General features: G+C 44.0%; 1 protein-coding gene across 1 annotated transcript in view; it reads left to right on the top strand.

Annotated features, from left to right (window-relative positions):
• SFXN5 (sideroflexin 5) overlaps positions 1-21,758 on the top strand; it is a 168,060-nt gene that overhangs the window by 120,992 nt on the left and 25,310 nt on the right. Inside the window, exons 12-13 of the mRNA XM_073343014.1 lie at positions 547-632; positions 17,457-17,574. Of these exons, the coding sequence (XP_073199115.1) occupies positions 547-632; positions 17,457-17,574 (204 nt within the window). The remainder of the gene's footprint in view (positions 1-546; positions 633-17,456; positions 17,575-21,758) is intronic.

Raw genomic sequence — 21,758 nt, forward strand, 5'->3', positions numbered from 1 at the left:
GACTTGATCACAGTCTGGAAGTACCTGCATGGGGAACAGAAATTGGCGTGCTCTTCAGGCGAGCAATCAGAGGTATGTATAACAAGATCCAATGGCTGGAAGCTGAAACTAGACAAATTCAGACTGGACATAGGTGCAAATTTTTAACAGTGAGGGTAATTAACAACAATAGAACAACTTGCCAAGGATTGTGGTGGGTTCTTCATCACTGGCCATTTTAAAATCAGTGTTAGATGTTTTTCTAGAGATCTGCTGTAGCTCAAGTAGGAATTAATTGACGAAAGTTCTCTGGCCTGAGTTGTACAGGAGGTCGGACCAGATAGTCACAGTGGCCCCTTCCGGCCTCATAATCTATGAATCTATATGCAAGTGACTGGTATCAACCTTGTTATCAATCTTTGTGGTTACATTCCAACCATATACATACCATTAAAAAATGCTAGGGAAAGGATTTCTGACCCGGTGGATTGTTTGATCAAAGAAGGCATATGCTGGGAGCAGTTCTAAGTGTATGTCTTCTATTTCTTTTCTTTTCTTTTTTTTCAGGCACTGATAGAGACAGCCCTGACTAGAGTGGTCCTGCCAATGCCTATACTGGTTCTACCTCCAATTATTATGTCTATACTGGAAAAGTAAGTGTTGGGTGATGTGGGGCAGGGGGGAATTTCCAGAAAAAGGGAAGCCGAGGGAAAGTGAGGAACAGCCTCGTGGGTAAAGATGTGCAATTTAGGGTACATCTGCACTGGAGCTGGAAGACGTCATTTCCTGCTCAGGAAGACACACCTGTGCTAGCTCAAGATAGCATGCTAAAAATAGCAATCTAGCCACAGCAGTGCAAGCAGCAGGACGGGGCTAGCCAAGACCCTAAGTATGTACTCAGGTCAGCTAGCCCACCCATGCCACCATGGCTACTCTTCTGCTTTTAGCCTGCTAGCTTGATCAGAGCTAGCACGGGTATGTCTACCTGCGCCCGAGATTACACCTTCAAGCTCCAGTGTGGACGTTAACTGTGATTTCAGGAGAAATATCCTTGTCAAACTGGCCAAGGACAAAAGTATACTCCAGTAGAATGCAGTAATTGTATTCTTGCACACTGTATTGTTATTTCGGCATCCTTGGCAATCAGTGTAAAATATTGTAGCAGTAATATCAGTATTATGGCTTCTCGTTAAAAGGAACAAGAAGAAATCTTTCTGAATTGCTGCCGTTGCTTGATTACCATTACTCTTTAGGGGGCTGAAAACCCACTGTATTCAATGGACAGATTCCTATTGATTTCAGTGAACTTTGGATCAGGCCGTAAGCATGTAATTTCATCCAGGCCTTGGGCCTCTTTCTGAAAAACTGGGCCTAATTGTATGGAAGCATGGGTAGAATACTAGCCTTGAATGCTGTCTGTTGCATGCTCTGTGAAACTTGGCTTCCTGTGATTAAGATTGGCTCCCCCATGATGTATGGCTCCATGGTATTTCAGTGCATTTTTGAGAAATGCTACGTTTTTGGTAGCACGTTAGGGTGTGTGTGGTATGGGGCAGCATTATCATATTATGTCTAATTATCAGTGTCCCTGCATTTTAACAAAATATGTGCTACATCCAGTGACCATTTCCATTCTCCTCCTCCCCTGTGTTCCAGGATGTCTTTTCTTTTCTGCTAAGAAGGTAGTGCAGTGAGTTCTTTTTTGTTCTAGATGTTTACTCTTTCCTGGCTTCTTAAAAAAAAATTCTCTGCCAGAGAAGAGGCCATCTACTATTATCCCATCTGGACACCTCATTCAGTTTCAGTGGGCTTCAATGGGGCGTGTGTCACCTGTGAACCTTCAGAGACTGATTACTGCTTTGAACGATAGTGTCTCTAAAGTGCCAGCTACCTTTGTTCTGATGGCTAAACTGGAAGCATTTTTTAAGCAAATGTTAATGATGGCAACTCTAAAACACTCCACTGACAAAGTAAACAATAATTAGCACGACTGGGTATTGAACCTCAGCTTTGGGTAGCAACAGCTTTGTCCTTGGTCCATAAATGCAATTGGGCTGTGTGAAATTCTGATTTATTATTATATATTATTATTATTATTAATAAAAAGAAAGGATCAAGCCTTTTTTCTGTAAGCGTTAATGGCTGATGGGCTTCTGGGCATCTTGTTCATTTGTATTACTGTCGCCTCTTGAGACCCTCTCCAAGACCAGGGCCCCAGCATGCTAGGTGCTGTACAAACACATAGTGTCCCTACCCTGGATTCTCTTAAATGGACACAACAGACAAAGGGTGGCAGGAATCACAGTATTATTAGCCCCATTTTACAGATTAGAAAATGAGGCAGAGCGAGATTAAGGGCCTGTCTGCATGGGGATATTGACCGGAATAATTCCAGTTTGGATTAAGCTAAACCAGAATAAGAGTTTCCACACAGCTATTCCAGAATAGTTGTTATGCTTTAAAATTGCACCCTACCTTATTGTGGAATAATTTCCTTGTGTAAACAAACCTTAAATGGCTTGCCCAATATCACAAAGAGAGTCCCAGCCCATTGCTTTAACAACAAGACCATCCTCCTTCCCTGCTATTAATTATTTTTGTAGCACAAACCCTGTGCTTGGTACTTTCCAAACAGACATGCTGTGAATACTGATGATACTTACTTTTCATTGGAAGCGCTTTACAAAGAAGCGCGGTGGTATTATCCCTATTTTACACATGGGAAAACTGAGGCAAATGGACCGGAAGTGACTTGCCCAGTGTCACCCATTAGGTCAGTGGCAGAGCTAGGAATTGAATCCAGGACTCCTGAGACCCACATGGTTCATGCCAAATAAAAAATCTGTGCCGTTTGATGAGATGTAAAACTAGCACCTTGTGTGGCATGTGCAAGGTGGTTTAAAGATCTTATGGAATTTTTGATCCCCTTTTCCCAAAGATCAGGCTGTGAACCCAGGTGTCCAGGCCAAATCCCAGCCTGGGGAATTCTGGCAGAACCTTAAAATACTACCCTCTGTTCCAGTCGTAGTCACCTTCTTCTTCTCTCCCACCATGACCTTCTTGGGCTTTGCCTTGCTCCAGCATCTCCTCCTGTTCCCATTAAATCCCCCAGGCACTAAGTACTGCCTGCTCCAGCCTGCATTTCCTGAGATGTAGTGATCTTCTCCCACCACCAGTGTTTGCTTTCCTTACTCTAAATCTGTGGCTCTTTCCTGCTGCATGGTGTGGTTGCTGTGGTTGCTCTGTTCATCCATGTTTGCTCAATGGTTTTCTCAGACCAGTTATTATAGTATGAGGCTCCTTTCTTGCCGTAAGGAGCTGTCTGTCCCTAAAAATGGGAGATGGACAGCTTTTGGGATGCCAGCAGAGGGTGCCCAAAGACAGGAGTCTCCCACTGGAGCCAGAAGACTCCCCAGGCATGTACCTGTGCAGTTCTACATTTTTTTGCAGGGTTTTTTGTTTTTAGTGGTCAGTGAAATAAACATTTTCAGTCTAATTTGATGACAACTCTCTGAGGGGAAGACTAAAGAGGAAGGGCCTTTTTGGAAGAATTGAGTTTTCAGTTCAGGTCAGTACAGGAAGGTGGAGGCATAACAGACAGGGTCAGCAAGGAAGGAAAGTCGATTTATAAACCAGGTTTTGAGCTGGCCAGCGAAGCTACACGGGTTTACTCCAGGAGAGGATCTGGCCCATAAAGACTCCATTGGGGCATTGGCTGGGATTATACATTTTTATATTCATACAATAGTTGTCTCCTGGAGTCAAACGCTGAGGTGAGAATCTCAGGTTTCAGGTTTTTTTAAGTAACTTTTTAGCCCTTGTGGATGCAAAGAAGAGCATGAAAATGTGATCTGAGTGCCCCCTAAAGGCTCAGAAACCACCAAACCAACAAAATTATTATTTATTATTTTTTAAAAAAACTTATTATTTTTAAGCCAATATCATGGTTCGGGCTCTGGCTTTCGATTTCTGAATGCTTTGGATTGGCAATACTGTGCTTATATTATAAGGATGAGCAGAAATATAATTTTTCTACTTATTTATAATAATATTTACAGACAATGCAGTAGATTTTCAAAGGCACAAATGGCATATAAGCACCTAACTCCCATTGACTTTCAGTGAGAGATAGGTGTCTCGCTGCCATTTGTGGCTTTGAAGATCTCTCCCATTATAATATCTAGTTTTGGAAAGCTGTGATACCTTATTCTGATTGCTGCCTTGCTTTTCTCCCTCTTCAGTTCCAACATGAACTTATCACTGTTGTCTTGAGAACTGTTAGTGTTTTAAAAATTGGTTCCATAACACCTGAAAACTTGGAACTCCAGTTTTCAAGTGCTATGAACCTCTATCCTTTATTTATCTATAGCAGTTTGTGAGTTATCAGCTGCTAAAATCATGTTAGTATTGACATGTGGAAAATCCCAAGGTTGTGATCATGATTGTGATTTTTAAGATCTTCTGTTTCAAGTCAGTTCAACATTAAACTGCATCTCCCAATTGTGCTGCATTGCCTCATAGAAGTTGTAATTCAGATGCCTGACCAGACTACATCTTCCATGATGCACCATACAGCCTGGTCAGAGGGGAGGCTGCACTGCATCATGGGAGACATAGTCAAGCCAGGGGACCTGGTCCATAGGAGAAAATGGTGGCACGAAACTCTTGAACTACAACTCCCATGAGGCAATACAGTACCATGAAGAGATTCAGTTTAATTTTGAATTGGCTTGAAACAAAATGTTTTGGATCAGTTCAACAAAGTGAAATGTTTCAATACAAGTGTAACCAACCTGAAATGAAGTATTGTGATTAGGTATTCCTGAAGGGAAATTGAAATTTTTGGGGAAAATCAAAATTTTCCAGTGAAAAATTTCAATTTTGCAGAAGCTGTCTTTTTCTGTCAAAAAATCATTTAGGTGGAAAATTGCCAGGCCGCTCTTTTTCCTGTCTGTCTATCTGAGAGACAAGGTGTGTAAACTTGAAAACTTGTCTCTTTCACCACTTTCACTTTTATTGGAAGTTGGTCCAATAAAAAATATGACCTCACTCACATTATATTTAGACTTGAAATTAGACGAAGGTTTCTAACCATCAGAGGAGTGAAATTTTGGAATAGCCTTCCAAGGGAAGCAGTGGGGGCAAAAGATCTATCTGCCTTTAAGATTAAACTCGGTAAGTTTATGGAGGAGATGGTATGATGGGATAACATAATTTTGGTCATTAATTGATCTTTAAATATTCATGGTAAATAGGCCTAATGGCCTGTGATGGGATGTTAGATGGGGTGAGATCTGAGTTACCCAGGAAAGAATTTTCTGTAGTATCTGGCTGGTGAATCTTGCCCATATGCTCAGGGTTTAGCTGATCACCATATTTGGGGTCGGGAAGGAATTTTCCTCCAGGGCAGATTGGAAGAGGCCCTGGAGGTTTTTCGCCTTCCTTTGTAGCATGGGGCACGGGTCACTTGCTGGAGGATTCTCTGCTCCTTAAAGTCTTTAATCCACGATTTGAGGACTTCAATAGCTCAGACATAGGTGAGAGGTTTTTCGCAGGAGTGGGTGGGTGAGATTCTGTGGCCTGCGTTGTGCAGGAGGTTGGACTAGATTCTCATGGTCCCTTCTGACCTTAGTATCTATGAATCTATATTCTAATATCCTGGGACCAACAAGGCTACAGCAACACTGCAAACTCTGTCTGACAGACAGCTGTCTGTCATATTCCGGTTATGGTGGGAAAGTTTTATTGCAGTTATAGCAAGAGACACATGAGATGTATTACACGTAGCTTTAGTTATTAAAAAAAATCTCATCTTACTTTAGAAATGGTGAGGAGAATGATGACTTATTATTTTTAAGGCTGAAGGTGATTTTAATTAAACCTAGGCCTGAGTCACAAAGTTCCATCTGGATCTTCCTCAGAGTTCTGCTGTGTTTGCATCTGAGGTTGTGGTTAGTGAGAAAAGTGACTCTGACAAATACCATTCTGATGCCAGGGGTAAATTGGTGTAATTTCCTTGACTGAAGTGGAGCTGTGTTCCATCAGCTGAGAATTTGCCCATAGTCCCCATCAATGGTTTTTAGCTTAAAACAAGACTAATACAGTGTTGTTGGGGGTTTTTGTCCAATATTTTAAAAGTTTATTTTAGTGGCCAGTTCCTGGTGGTCGTCTTTCCACTTGGATCCAGGTCTTTCATCTCTCCCAGCCATCTATCGCATCTCTCCATCTGCATGTTTTAACTCCCCCAGCTGCCTCTCTCATCTCTCATGCCATTTTTTTCAGCTCTCTTGGCGTCTCTAGTCTCTTTGCCTGCTGCGTATTTTAACTCCCTGGGCCTTCGTTCTTTGCTCTTCAGGCAACTCAGTGTTACCTCCCACTGTTTAGCTCTCCGGTGTTCCGTTCTTTCACCATGTCTCATGCATCTCCTGCTGCCTGGACATGGTGTGGAAGCATCCAACCTAAAGAATCAACATTTATTTTGGGATGGCATGTGCTGTGTGAGCAGCATAATGCCAGTTATTTTGCACAGATGTATTCTTATTTCAGTTGTATAATTAACAATAGCTATGTTAAGACAGCCTTAATAAAATATAAGTATGGTTTAGATGCATCCATGAAAGTAAGAAAATTCTAAGTATGGGACATAGATAATTTTAAAGCAGAAGAAAGTAGGAGAACTCATCATGTGCCTTCTCTGGTGTAGACTCACTGGACCCCTTAGCATAACTCTGACTTCAGTGGAGTTACACCAGGAATGAATGTATCCTACTTGTATCTCACAATGTTGTCATCATTCAGATACTTGCAGGTATCCTACTGTGCAATGGTTATAGAGAGATGAGGGAGAAACAGTACAAGGATTCTCCATCTAAGCATCAGTTGCCACAGCCATATTCCCAGCACCCTCCCGTTCCCCTCACCCAGCTTCCTTCTTTTCTCACAGAAGCAGAATTAGAACCTATTCACTGTATAGATTATTACCCCAGTCTCAGACACAATTGCAGCCTAGCATGGCTGGCCTAACATGGTTATAAACCTCATCCCTTGCTGGACACTCCCATTGAATTAATTGGGAACAGGACTGGGCCTCATCTTCGGAAGTGGTTCTGTGTGTTACCTAATGGGCTAGCCTACACTGTTCTTTGGGCTAGCATAAGTCTTAAAATCACCAGTCTGCACTGGGCAAAGAAACCAGTTTAGCAGTAGCCATGCTGGAAAACACAAAAGAGTTATGCTAGCATGATTCAAGCCATAATGTAGACAGGTCCCAATTTTTCAGCCATCAAGGTAAGGTGTGCTACGGCGGTTACAGTGGTGAGAGTATCAGAGGCTGCTGTACTCTCACAATGTTAGTTTGGTATAAATTAAATAGGGCTGTTGATTAATTGCAGTTAATTCACGCGATTAACACAAGAAAATTAATCGTGATTAAAAATTAATTTAGATTAATCACAGTTTTAATTGCACTATTAAACAATAGAATACCAATTGAAGTTTATGAAATATTTTGGATGTTTTTCTACATTTTCATATAAATTATATTCTGTATTGTAATTGAAATCAAAGTGTGTGTATATTTTTAATTTCAAATATTTGCACTGTAAAAATGATAAAAGAAATAGTATTTTTCAATTCACCTCATACAAGTACTCTAGTGCAATCTCTTTGTTGTGAAAGTGCAATTTACAAATGTGATTTTTTTTGTTACATAACTGCACTCAAAAACAAAATAATGTAAAACTTCAGAGCCTACAAGTCCAATCAGTCCTACTTCTTGTTCAGCCAATCACTAAGACAAACAAGTTTTTTTGCATTTATAGGAGATAATGCTCCCCACTTCTTATTTACAATATCACCAGAAAGGGAGAACAGGCATTTGCATGGCACTTTTGTAGCTGGCATTGCAAGGTATTTATGTGCCAGATATGCTAAACATTCGTATGCCCCTTCATGCTTTGGCCACTATTCCAGAGGACATGCTTCCATTCCGATGACGCTCATTAAAAAAAAATGCGTTAATTAACTTTGTGACTGAACTCCTTGGGGGAGAATTGTATGTCCCCTGCTCTGTTTTACCCACATTCTGCCATATATTTCGTGTTATAGCAATCTCGAATGATGACCCAGTACTTGTTCATTTTAAGAACACTTTCACTGCAGTTTTGACAAAACGCAAAGAAGGTACCAATGTGAGATTTATACACATAGGTACAGCACTCGACCCAAGATTTAAGAGTCTGAAGTGCCATCCAAAATCTGAGAGGGATGAGGTGTGGAGCTTGCTTTCAGAAGTCTTAAAAGAGCAACATTCTGATGTGGAAACTGCAGAACCCAAACCACCAAAAAAGAAAATCAACTTTCTGCTGGTGGCATCTGACTCAGATAACGAAAATGAGCATGTGTCAGTTCACACTGCTTTGGATTGTTATCGAGCAGAACCTGACATCAGCATGGACACATGTCCCCTGGAATGGTGGTTGAACCATGAAGGGACATATGAATCTTTAGCACATCTGGCACATAAATATCTTGCGATGCTGGCTGCAACAGTGCCACAAGAACTCCTGTTCTCACTTTCAGGTGACATTGTAAACAAGAAGTGGGCAGCATTATCTCCTGCAAATGTAAACAAACTTATTTGAGCGATTGGCTGAACAAGAAGTAGGACTGAGTGGACTTGCAGGCTCTAAAACTTTACATTGTTATATTTTGAATGCAGTTACTTTTCTAGATAATTCTACATTTGTAAGTTCAACTTTCATGATAAAGAGATTGCATTACAGTACTTGTATTAGGTGAACTGAAAAATACTATTTCTTTTGTTTTTTTACAGTGCAAATACTTGTAATCAAAAATAAATATAAAGTGAGCACTGTACACTTTGCATTCCGTGTTGTAACTGAAATAAATATGTTTGAAAATGTAGAAAACATCCAAAAATATTTCAATAAATGGTATTCTATTACTGTTTAACAGTGCGATTAATTGCGATTAATTTTTTTAATTGCTTGACAGCCCTAAAATTAAATACTTGGGGACATACAGAGGTATCCACATGGAATTTCAGTTTTATCCAAACTCCCGTCCATGAGAAAATAATAAGCCATGTTGTTGTTTTATTTTTTTATATGGCATGACCAGTGCGCATAGAGCTTATAAAAACATGGGGTCAGATACTCTGCTGAGTGTAAATTGGCACATCTTCAGTGGAGTCAGTGGAACTGCTCCAGTTTACACCAGTAGAGATTTTGGCACAATGCCTCTACTCCAGAGACCTTACAGCCTAAATCAGGTATGCCAGACCCAGCCTGCTGGATGTATTTACGTGGCCTGTATGGCATTCGGATTGTGAAAAATTAGTTTCTAGCCCTCGCAGTTGCCAAAGAAAAAAAAAAAACAACCTTTCCAAGCCCAAACTGAGCGTACACAATGCTGTGTTTTCTTGAGTATGTAGAGAGTCTGAAACAGTAGCCTAGAGGGGTGAACTCTCTTGCCCCCTGTTGATCCAACCATTGTGTCAGCTCTACAGCCCATGGTGGCCCACCAGTGTCAGCACTGACCATTTCATTGGTGATCACTTCAGTGGATAGAACTGAGAATGTGTTTCAGGTGCAGGGGCCAGTGTGGAAGAGACACAAAGATGAGAGGACAGCAGCGAGGCAGAGGGGAAGGAGGACATGTTGGCAGAGCAGAGAGAGCCAGGGGTGTGAAGTGAGAACAGAGATGTAGGCAGGAGGGAGTCTCGGAGCTGGGCAAGGCCTAAAAGGCAAGGCCGAGAAGCTGGAAAGAGAGGAGAGGAGGATGAGCTTGGCTGTTTCATTCTGAGTAGTCTGGAGGGGAGCAAGCAGCAATTGTGGCGGAAGGCCAGGGAGCACGAAGCTGCAGGGTTGGTTCCTTGGGGTATGTTTATAATAGCACACTGCACTTTTCAGCAGTGAATCTGATGATACAAAGGTGAAAACAGTCTCCTCACACCCTGCGTGTTACCCTATGTTCACTGAAATTCTATTAGAGCAGTCCCCGTCCTTTCCCCACAAGACAAGTTTGCCCATTGCAAAACCACCCCCACAGCTGATACCCCGTGGTCCCCTGGTGGGCAGGCTCAGAGAAATGGACATGGGGTTGGAGACTGAGCTCCCTCCTTGAGGAACAAGTGAAGGCATGTTAGCTGGATGGCATTTCAGCTGCCTGGGCTGTGTCCAGTCTGTAGATATCAAGTGAACCTCGGTCTCCAGCACATCTGTCACCAGCATAGAATTCCCTTGAAAACACCTGGGAAGTGGGGAAGCTGCAGTCACTTTGATAATTCTGTTCTAGGCAGCAGAGTGATCTTCTGTCCAATCCCAGGAGTGCAGTTACATCTTTCAGCAGCATTTGTATAGTGGAGAGCAGAGAGGTGGTGTCAAGATTTTAACAGGAACTCACACAATAATTTCTCCCTCCCTCTCCCTTAACCTGTGATCCTAGTGTCTTGGGGTTTGTGTGCTGTGTCGGAGAGGAGAACTGGGAATCAATTAATTTGTTTTTCGAGTTAAACAAAAAGGGTTTCTCGTAACCAGAGCCAAAGAAGGTGTCAGAACCTTTTGGCAAACAGAGTTGTACGAGAGACCCTTGGCTGGAAATCTTTATACTATAGAGTGTGTGAGTAGGGCTACTGGTTTGATTGGTTCATGGGGAGGATTCTAGCTATTTTTTCCTATATTGGTCCTTATACCACACTCATTGCTGGAGTATCTTAGCGCCTTCCAGTAGAGCATTAAGCAATGTGACTGCACATCTGTCACATTTTTTGTTCTCTCATTCTCTTCCCAGAGTGTGTGCAGTGGAGTGTTTTCTTTTGGAGGGTTTATACACCCACACGTACATACGTTGCTATGTGTTTATATTAGAGATGACAAGGTCAACAACATGTTCCTAGCTCTTGGAATGGAAAGTGGTGAGGTTCATGGTGGTCCTTAGTTCCTGAGGGAGTTCATTTTGCCGTCTCCAACCGGCCCCTGAGAAACCTCTGTCTCCAGCACAGACAAGCTTTACCCTTATTTCAGATAGTTCCATTGTGCCAGAAGAGAAAGATCATTGATAACAGTCCCCATCCTGAAGATGTAGGCTCTTTAGGTAACCTCGGCCCAGGCTGTTGAGTGCTTTGAAGATAAGGATTGAGACCTTGAACTTGATTTGGTAGTGCAGAAAGTGGAAGGCAGGTGTGATGTGCTCACGTTGCTCAGGAGATCTGCTACAGCGTTCTGTACCAGTTGGAGTTTGCTAAGGGCTGAAGGCTTCATGCCCAGGTATGTCACCTTGTTGTAGTCCAGAAGGCAGAGGGTATAAAGTTCAAGACACTGGTTATATCGTTTTAATCAAATATCCTTAATTCTGCAATAAAAACAGTTGAGCACCATTTTATGCATAGTTGAAAATCATCTCAAGCCACTGACTGGGCAAGGCACCAGCAGAGTGCCTTTGCAATAATTTATTTTTGGTAGTGTCCAGAGTGTACCCAGAGCTTTCCAAACACTTTGCAAGGTTGGTCCCTGTCCCAAGGAGCTCCCAGTTGAAGGGCAGTCAGACAAGTAGATAGAGGTGAGGGAAAGGGGGAACAACAACAGGGAATTTATGTACAAGTCAGCTCAGTTCACTGTAGGTTGCCCAGCAGAAGTGGGTCTTCAAGAGGGACTTACATGCAGGCAAGGTTGGGGCTCTGTGGGTAAGCTCCAGGAGGTCATACCGTGCACAGTGGGCCACATGGAAGAAGTCACGGGGTCACTGAGTGAGAAACTGGCCAGTGGTCCGATGAGGCTGGTAATGTCGGCAGAGTGCAGGGGCTAAGGGGAATGCTTAGAGAGCGGCAAAGTTTTACCACCCTGAAGATGAGAGTTTCTTTTCTCTCTCAAGCTCCCACTCAGCCCAGATTTTAATGTGATAGGTCTCCAGGAATGCAGTTAAATGGGCTCAGCATCACGGCCACATGCACCCATGCCATGCTGAGGCTCCCACATGTCATAAGTTGAAGCTGTTTTTCCTTTTAAAAGGAAAATCCTGGAGTCCCTGGCTCCCTTGACAGCTGCCTTATCGCAACCAAAGCACTGTATTCCATTGGGTGACCCTCAATGGAGGGGTGGGGATGGCTTGTAGGGCATCTGGGGGAAGCTTCCCCTGAGAACTGATTTTGAAAATAGAGGCCATCCAGCTGGCAAAATAAGTGTGTTCATCAGGTAGATTTTTCTGATCTCTAGGGATAAGTTGCTTGTGGCAGGGGTAGGTTAGCAGGATCCAGATATGGGACAGTTCCATCAAAGACAGGAAAATCACACCATCCATTCCTTTATTTTGGAGGTGCAGTTTTAACAAGGGGTTCTGAGTAGCCCCCTCCTGCCTGGGATGTGCCTCAGGATACTTTGGGCTTTGACCCACAAGAAATCAGCATAATGTTCCTGCCCCATTGTAATTCCCAGTCTCTCATAATGTACGTATTAGCTATGATCCTGTTTATATTAAATACGACAAAACCCACAGAATCTGTCAGTCGGGAGATTTCAGTTAACTCCTGTCATATTTAGTTTAGCATCTAACACCTTCTTCTAGGCAAATACAGCTCTGGTTCACTGAACCTGATAACTCCTTTTTAGTACACCAAGTGACTTCCATATGGAATAAATTACAGTACCTCCTGAAAAACACCAGAGGCAGCTGCCAAATTATGCAAAATTTAAATCACTAATGAACAATGTGATGAAAGTTGAATGAAGGTGTATTTACAAGATCTACAACACACTGTGTCTGTGGAGCAGATGTACTGTCTGCATAAGTTGATATATAAGTGTATATATACACACACACGTGTATATATATATATACACACACAGAGATATATATGGGATCTTTAAGGTCTTTGTGTTTTAAATACATGTATCTCAGAATAATAATTTATACCTGAGCTCAGTGAGCCAGAAGCTCCTCATGATGTCATTGGCTTGCTTGGATCCACTGTGTGTCAGCCGCAAGATGCCAAAAAAGTAGGCCCCAGGGAATTTTGAGGGGGAGTAGTCAGACAAAGCTTAAAAAGAGAGGGAGAGAGACAGACAGAAGGAGAAAAGTGGTGGCAATGGCAGGAGGAGAAATACTTTGCACATACATAGTGTCTTTCATCCAAAGATCAATTTGCAAATGTTAATTGTGCTTTGCAGTCGAGCGTGAGAAAGGCAGCGCTGCTGTGTGCCTCAGAAATGGGAAGAATGGGATGTAAATATGATCATTTTGCAGGAGCCCAGACAGAGGAACAGAAGAGGCAAGGCCCACATTTTCAAAGGCAGCTTCTAATTCTAGGTGCTTTGTGTTTGGGTGCCCAGCTTGAGGAACACTGGCTCCGATTCACCATAGCTGTGCGCCTTGAGAGTTGTTTGCTCCAGTACAAAGTGGGTATAAAACACTACTGTTCTGATTTGCTAGTGTTTTGCCCTCATTTTCCACGGGTGTAAACGACAACGCAAGATGCAGGGCAGCAACGTATTGGGCTCAATGCATCTAAAGCTGAGCACCCAAAAATTGGAGCAACTCAGAATTAGAGACCACTTTGGAAAATCTGTGCTGATCTGACATATTCTGAATCACAGAGGGCTCAAGTGGGATATCCCTACTTGCACTGAGTCGTACCAGATTCCACAAGTAGCCTTGCTGATTTTAATGGAACTACTGATAGTGCAAGGTACTGTTCGTTCCCTGGGAGTACGGTCATCGCCATCTGGCCTGAAGCATGTCAGGGCTGGTCTACACTAAAAAGTTACAGTGGCTTTGGTGCGTCTCTCCAGGGTGTAGTTAAAGACTGATCTAACCCCCGGTGTAGATAGTGCTAGGTGAACAGAACAATTCTCCTGTCGATCTAGCCAGTGGTGCTGGAACAACTCTTACAGGGGGGGTGCTGAAGGCAGAAACCACGTATTTGGGTTGTTGTTACTTCTCCAAGCCAGGGGGTGCGGCAGCAACCCCCACACCTCTAGTTCCAGCACCTAAGGCCCTAGCGACCCCCTCTTGGGGAGGTGGGTTAACTACAGCAGCGGGCGAACCCTTCCTGTGGCTGTAGTGTCTTTGCTGACGCGGAGCTGCTGTATCGGTTTGAGTGTAGACCCACAGTCTCAGTGGCAGAGCTGTTAACAGGACCTAGGACTCTCGACTTCCAGTTCGGTACTGTAACAGCTGAGCAAGGCTCAGAGTTTAGTTACCTGGAAATAAACTAGTTCACTATTCAACAAACAGTGAAGCAATTCCTTTATCTGGTACGAGATGATTGCTTTGCAAATAGGAGATTGTGGAATATCTAGCAATTGAAATCAGATGTAGATTTTAATGGGGGGGGGGGAGCCAGCTGTTGGGATATTAGACAGCATTTCAATTCCCTCTCTGCAAAATGCAGAAGACAATATTTAGCTAAATGTTATTTTGAAAACTGATTTGAGGACAAAGATCCTAAGGGCAGAAGAAAAGTGATCCCTTCTCCACTAATTATGAATCATTTATCCTGAACTTCACAAATTTTAGAATCCGAGTCCCAATTAAGACATTACACTTCATGTGTTAATTAGTTTTTTTTTTCTTTAAATCAAGTCATAACTCTTCTTAATTAGGAGGTTATAGCCACTGTAATTTGAACTGGCCTGAGTTTAAAACACTCCTGGAAGTCACACCTGGGAGCTGTACCAGTGATCATTTTAAATTGGTTTAGTTTTGACTTGGGTGATTCTAAGGACCCCAACAGGGCAGTAATTAAAAAGGAGGCAGCTTCCAAATTAAAGTGCCAGGGTGGTGTAAGCAATGATGTCTGGGTTCTAAACTGTACTCCATGGAAGCCAGAAAGAGGCCAGTCTCTACAAGTTTCTCAATAAGGGCTCTAATGGATCATGACATTTTAAGCACAAGTTGAATGTATCTGTTCCCGCAATCTCCTCTCTCTGAGAGAGAGGGGACCAGTTATCCACTTTTCATTGCTGGTTTCAGAGTAGCAGCCGTGTTAGTCTGTATTTGCAAAAAGAAAAGGAGTACTAGTGGTACCTTAGAGACTAACCAATTTATTTGAGCATAAGCTTTCGTGAGCTACAGCTCACTTCATCGGATGCACTGTATTTTCCACTGAATGCATCCGATGAAGTGAGCTGTAGCTCACGAAAGCTTATGCTCAAATAAATTGGTTAGCCTCTAAGGTGCCACTAGTACTCCTTTTCTTTTTTCATTGCTGGCAATTCTTGAAGGCTCGTTTTCCTGTAGAATAATCTTAGAACTTTGTTATAATATAATTAAGGGCCTGGTCCTGAACCTCTTAGGCAAACACAACCCCTGTTGCCTTCTGCAGGAATTCTACCTAAGCATAGGCTACAAGGATTGTGCTTAAATTCTTTTCCAGGCTACTGATCCCAAAATGGATGAATATTGGATAATATGGGCCCAGCTTGCACAATGCACACTTAATGTAGAGCATTGTTGTCTCCACTCACCATTAGTGAGGAGTTACGACTCTGGAAGAGAAAGGAGTGATGGTTCATTTACACCAGCTCAGGGTCTGGCCCTATTTTTATTCCCAAGCTTTACTCAAAGGAAAAATAAAAATGCAGCTCTCAGCCATCACCATTAGCGAGACTGAGAGAGCCTCAGGTGCGCGGCTAGCCATTTCTCTCGAGGTAGAGAGCTGTTTTGCTTGCTGCCGTTTGTGACATTACAATGCTGTCTTGCGCACAGTTGGGCTGATCAGAGAGCCAAATGGAAAGAAGAATTGTGAAAAGCCCCGAGTGATGATTTTTAAATGGAGAGTAGGAAAGGCACTGGACTGGCACTCAGGAGAACAGAGTTCCCTGCTGATCTGCTGGATGACCTTGGTCAAGTCCCTTCTCTTCTCCAGGCCTTCATTTCCCCTCCCACCCTCGGTCTGTCTTGCAGTTAAGGTTGTAAGCTCTTTGGGGCAGGGACTGTCTTTATACTATGGGTCTGTCTTCACTGCAGAGTTCACTCAGGATTGTACTCTGGTCTTGTCCCTACCCCCCATCCTGTCCACATACAAAGCCCTCTCACCTGAGTTTGGTGGTGCTTCAAACCCAGGCTAGCTGGCCCAGCAGGGTCTGAGAGTTCGAGCCTGAGTTCTGCTTTCACTCTTGCCGGTAACCCACCCGCTTTGCAGTGAGGACGCAGGCTTGAGTGCTGATAGTCCTCTGGTGCCTTCCCACAATTCCTCCCCCTTGTGCTCAGAAGGACTGACAAGTTCTCCCACAACTCATGGGGAAAGAATTATAGAGTGGCTCAGCTTACTGCAGTGCAAAGAACCATGGGTTATGTCCCCAAAAGTCCTGGTGACACACACCGGGGAGCACAGTACCAGTGAGGATACCGTAACTCCGGTATTATGTCTTGGCAAGGCGGCAGCTCTCACCCAGGTGCTCAGATGCAGGTACTGATCACCCGAGTTAATTCTGCAGTGAAGGTAGGTATAGCCTGGGTGTCTGGTCCGTGCCCAGGACAAGGGCCTCTAGCACCTGCTGTAACACAAATAGTCAATAATAGCTTGAGGGTAGGAAAAGCTACTGTATGGGCCCTCTAAGTTGGTGTATCTTGCACAGAGCAGTAAGAAAAGTAACCAACAAGAAGGTATACATCAAAGAAGGCCCACCATACTTCAGCTGCTATGTGCATAAGTTACACATTGGAAAGTGCACATAAGGAACTCTCAGTTGGAGTAAGGGGGAGGGACTCACCCTTGTGTTGTTTTCTCTTAGCTGGCTACGGGAGAATTCCCTGGTGCAGGCACTGTGAAAGGCAGCCATAAACACCCCCTGTGGAGGGCATGCCAAGCTGGGGCTGGGAACAGGAGGGGCATGGTATGGCTGAGGGCATAGCAGATGGCACTATGGCTATTTTGAGCAGCTCCAGGTTATGTGTTGCAGGGCTGCCACAACTTACAGAAATTCCCTCAGTTATGGGGCCACAGCAACCCCCTGTTAGCCCAGACAGCTTTGTGTGCTGGGTCCCGAAGGGGCTCAGTATGCAGTTGCACCCAGGGAGTCCAACCTACACCAGCCTAGGCACATCACCTCTGAGTTTGGCCAGTTCACTTTAATGGAACTACACAGGCCTGCAGGATTGGCCCCTTGTGTGGGCATAACTCCCTGTGGGACAGATTGTGGTGCTTGTATTCACTGTGAGTAGCCTTGTCCTCTGTGAGTGGGTCCCATTGATCTCATTAGGACCACTCCCAGAGCAGGGTATTGCTCAACATGAGTAAGGGCCAGAGACCTGGTCCTTTCTCATGAATGTTTTGGCAGGGAGTCCCGAGCCAGGGAGACGGTCGGATCTCGAGGTGGGATTTGGAGTCAGTCACAGACAGGGAGACCGCTCCACTGCTCCTTATGCAGCGCTAACAGAGCAGCAGAGCTTGTCTGGACGATGGTATGGGGTAACCTGGTGTGTCTGTCAAGCTAACAAAGCCTCACTCCTCTTTACAGAACGTCTCTCCTGCGAGCCCGTCCCCGGATGGTTCTCCCAGTGCAAGGCTTTGTGTGCCTCGCGGCCTTTGGCCTGGCTCTTCCCTTGGCCATCAGTCTCTTTCCACAGATGTCGGAGGTCAGTGCATGTCTAGTCTGTATCACACTGCAGCGCGAAGCAGAGGAGTGATACCTCACACCATCAGTAGCTCCTTTGAAGTCACTGCAACGTGGCAGCTTGTTTGCCTCACACAGCTGATGGTGGGCGAGATTTTATCAGGTGATCTCCACCACAGCAGCCAACAGGATCCAAAACCTCACACAGTCTAAGGCTTTTGGGGAAGCCCCCAGCCAGAAGAGTCAGCGGGAAGGTTGGCTGTTTCTAGCCTAGGCGTACAAAGAGAATGTTGATTTGGCAGCTTAGAGCAGGAGTGGCCAACCTGAGCCTGAGAAGGAGCCGGAATTTACCAAGGTACATTGCCAAAGAGCCACAGTAATACATCAGCTGACCCCCCATCAGCTCCCAGCGCCTCCCACCTGCCGGCAGCCCTGCCAATCAGTGCCTTCCCCTCCCTCCCCACACCTCCCACCAGCCGCAATCAGCTGTTTCACATGTGCAGGAGGCTGGAGGGGGTGGGGGGAAGAAGTGAGGGCATGGCAGGTTCAGGGGAAGGGGCAGGTGCCTTGGGGAAGGGGTGGAGTGGGGGCAGGGCCTGGGGCAGAGCTGGGGGTTGGGCAGTGAGCATCCCCCGGCACATTAGAAAGTTGACACCTGTAGCTCCAGCCCCGGAGTCAACGCCTGTGCAAGGAGCCACCTATTAACCTCTGAAGAGCCACATGCAGCTCTGGAGCCACAGGTTGGCCACCCCTGCTTTAGAGAGAGGGTATGCGTGCAGATGTGGGTTTGGTATGTGGAGAACACAATGAATCACAAAAGTCGATGGCTCTGTTGAATGTTTGATTGCTACCAGGCCTTCCTGTTCTTTGAGAGTCAGCTGTTGTCCCCTTGACTTAAATATGGGCTTGATCTTGTGATATATATGGCCTCTGGGGTGCACATCACAGCTTGCTCAGCACATGGCAGTGCTCACATTGTCGGTAACAATGGCTGGATGCATACAGAGAGGCATGTTCATCTTTTATGATCATGTGGGTTTTCCTTTCCTTTAGCTGGCGATTGGATCCTACAACAATACCTGCCTTGGGTGATCAAAAAAAGGGGTTGTGATTTTGTTATATTTATTAAAAGGATTTGATTCCTGAGGTTTGGATTAAATTAAGTGAAGGCTGAAGTTAACCAGTGATGAACTGAGTAGAAAGTCCTATGTTCCATGCCAGAAATATACAGTTTAAATTCAACACACGGCACCATTCCTGTTTGGCCTCCCATAGGAGTTAGTTGATTCACCCACTCCTGTCTTGAGGCTGTGCAGTAATCAGTTTTAACACATATTAATTGCAGGGAAGAGCTGGGACACAAAACATTTAAATGAGGCATTTAAAAAAATGTACCTTGAAAGCATCTTCTCTGCTTGTACTTAAAGGGTAGCAGCTGTAGTCAAAAGAATAACGCTGCAAAGATGATATTCTGGCCCTCCATAGTTACTCTCTTTCAGTGATTCTAGGTCAAAAGTGCCCCGTTCACAAGTCAAACGATGTTTATGGTTCTACCTGATGGCCCTGACAGCTCACCCTGGGCTCTGAGAGTCAAGCTGGGTTCATTCTCTTTCATTAACATCCATAGTAAAGAACTGCAGTCAGAAGTGCCTCTTTTGTTTCTGGTGCATCAGGAAGAACACAGTCTTGCTCACCCTCCCATGTCTGTGTTGTCTCCGGAGTGTTCAGGTAGTGAGCGTTTGTTTTTGTCTATAAAGCAGGCCTCTATGACAGGAAGACACACAAGGAGCAGATACGTGTTCTTGTGGCTTCTCAGACCATTCCACCTTCTCCATTTCATCTCTAGATTGAATCTTCAGGGCGGGGACTGCCTTTGCTCTGTGTCTTGTGCAGCACAGTGCACGCTGTTGGTGCCTAACAACAAGAATATGTTAGGTTGTGTCAGATTTCACTTTTCGGCCAAAAGCCACACTTCAATGCCAGTTTGATGTTCTCTTGCTTACGGGGTCACCAAAATGCCAGTCAAAAAAAGATGGGATACCCAACTGTTTTGTAGCGGAAACCATTCAAGTAAAACCGGAACTGGGGTCCAATCACAACTGCCACTGAAATTACTTGGGCCGAAATTCCTTGGGATAGTCATTAAGGCTTAAATTTTCAAAATTGTCCACTAATTTTGGGTGACTCATTGTTTGGGTCTCCATCTTAAGGCACCTAAGGCCTGATTTCCAGAGGCAATGAGCACCCAGTCAAGCCAGAGGTATCTAAAGTTTGTTATCCAAAAGTTGAAGCATCCAAAATTATATGCCCTCTGTGAAGATTTGGGCCTTAAAAAAAGAAAAAAAAAGTCAGTGCCTTAGTTTCCCTATCTGAAAAATGAGTCTAACAATGCTTACGGACATCTGTAAGGCTCTTTGGGTGAAAAGTGCTATTACTGATATTTTGGTCTGACAGGGTATATTAATGTTAATGGCCATATCAGTCCCCGCTCTGTTTAAATTACAGAGAAACATTAATGTCTATCTTGCATCAAAGATTATTACAGTTGCAAACAATGGGGACTTTTAAAATGGTACAAAGATTAATTGAAAGTGACCTTCTAAAAGCAAAAACAGTGTTATCTACAGTGTAAACATGAATCAGAGCTGATTAGCCGCTAAAACAGACTGATGTGCTCTCTGCCCACGCATCGTGTCAGTGAAGGGAAGCCATTACAGCCAGTGGGGTATTGCTCATTATCCACTGGGTTCTCAGCTCTGGTCCCTCAGCTTCAAGAGAATTAAGGTCTTGCTGTGGGAACTTGAGGTATCAAGCATTTTTATATTCAGTCTTAGACTCCCAGTCTTTTAAAAAGTGTTTCCATTTACTGAAGGGTGTGTGTAATCTCCAATCCTGGCGAATCTGATTCCAATCTATTTAATGGCTGATGAGCTTTGGAGACCTTCAGAACCTAGGAAGTGAGTGGAGTAGGTCAGTTCTCTAAAACCGTAATCGCTTCAGAGCCAGTTCTTCACAGACTTGGCTAGTTCTCCTGTCACAGCCCATCAGTCCTGAGTCTCAATTCAGGATCTGAGTGTGTGATGTGTTTGGCTTATGTGTGTTCACTAGTGGCCCACAAAATCTGCCAGACCTGCTTCCTCTTCCAGCTATGCTTCTTGTGTGTCTGGATATGAACTCTTTGCCCAGTGCCACAAGTATTTGTTTTGTTTGTGGAGGTAGTAGGTGTAAAGCAGCTATAGATTGGACATTAGAGGCAGTCTGCTTGTAACAAGCCATGGAGCAAATGATTGGCAACAGGAGTGTAACCAGGGTATTCAGCTCCAAAGACACCATGGTCCAAAGAGGGACCATTTAAAATAACAGTAAATGAGCCAAATTTGACTCTGTTATGCATGTACTACCCTATTGACGTCAGTGAGTAAATGAGCCTAGCAGCTGATTCACTATTAAGCTCTCTCTTAGTTTAGGAGCTTCAACAGCTTTCTGTCCTTAATTTAGTTTAGTGGGCTGAAGGGAAAAGCCTTGTTCGTTTAATGCATTTATTTTGATTGTACGGAGCTCCCATTGTTGACTCTGAGCACTTTACAAAGCGTTCAAGAAACAGTATTGCACAGAGTTAAAGCCCTGGAACAGATTTAAAGGGGTGCCCCAGAAACCTATGCAAAAGCCAGAGATCTTAATAGCAATTCCTATCACCAAACCTCTGCTTCCCCATCCTGTCTAACTGCTTGGTCCCCATAAGCCTCAGAAAAATGGTGAGTTTTGCCACGTTCTGAAGATTAATGAAGCAGGCCATTTGGCTGGGTTTTTTTAAGCCGTAAGATTTGATTCTGCTTTTGTTTACACCAACGTAGGTCAGAAGTAGCTGCCTCAGAGTCAGTGGAGTTACACCAGTTCAAAGCCAGTGTAAGTGAAATCAGAATCTGGCCTTAAAACTGTCCACATAGACATTAGAATAGTAACCCTTGAGTTGATCAACCAAGCTTTGGGAAAGTCAGTGCATTGAAACTGTCTTGGACCCATATCTCGTCAAGAGCAGAGCCCCAGGTGTTTTCTGATTCACTTCATACTGCAGACCTATGCTTCAGAAGCTCAATTTTCTTTTCTTCTGTTTCTAGCCCTTATGGTTGAGAAGATAACTCTGAAAACAGAAACCAAGTGTACACCAATGCAGTGATGTCTCCCTGGGTCTGCAGCAAGCCTAAA

The sequence above is a fragment of the Lepidochelys kempii genome, chromosome 4 (genome assembly GCF_965140265.1).
Source record: "Lepidochelys kempii isolate rLepKem1 chromosome 4, rLepKem1.hap2, whole genome shotgun sequence".
NCBI lineage: Eukaryota > Metazoa > Chordata > Testudines > Cheloniidae > Lepidochelys > Lepidochelys kempii.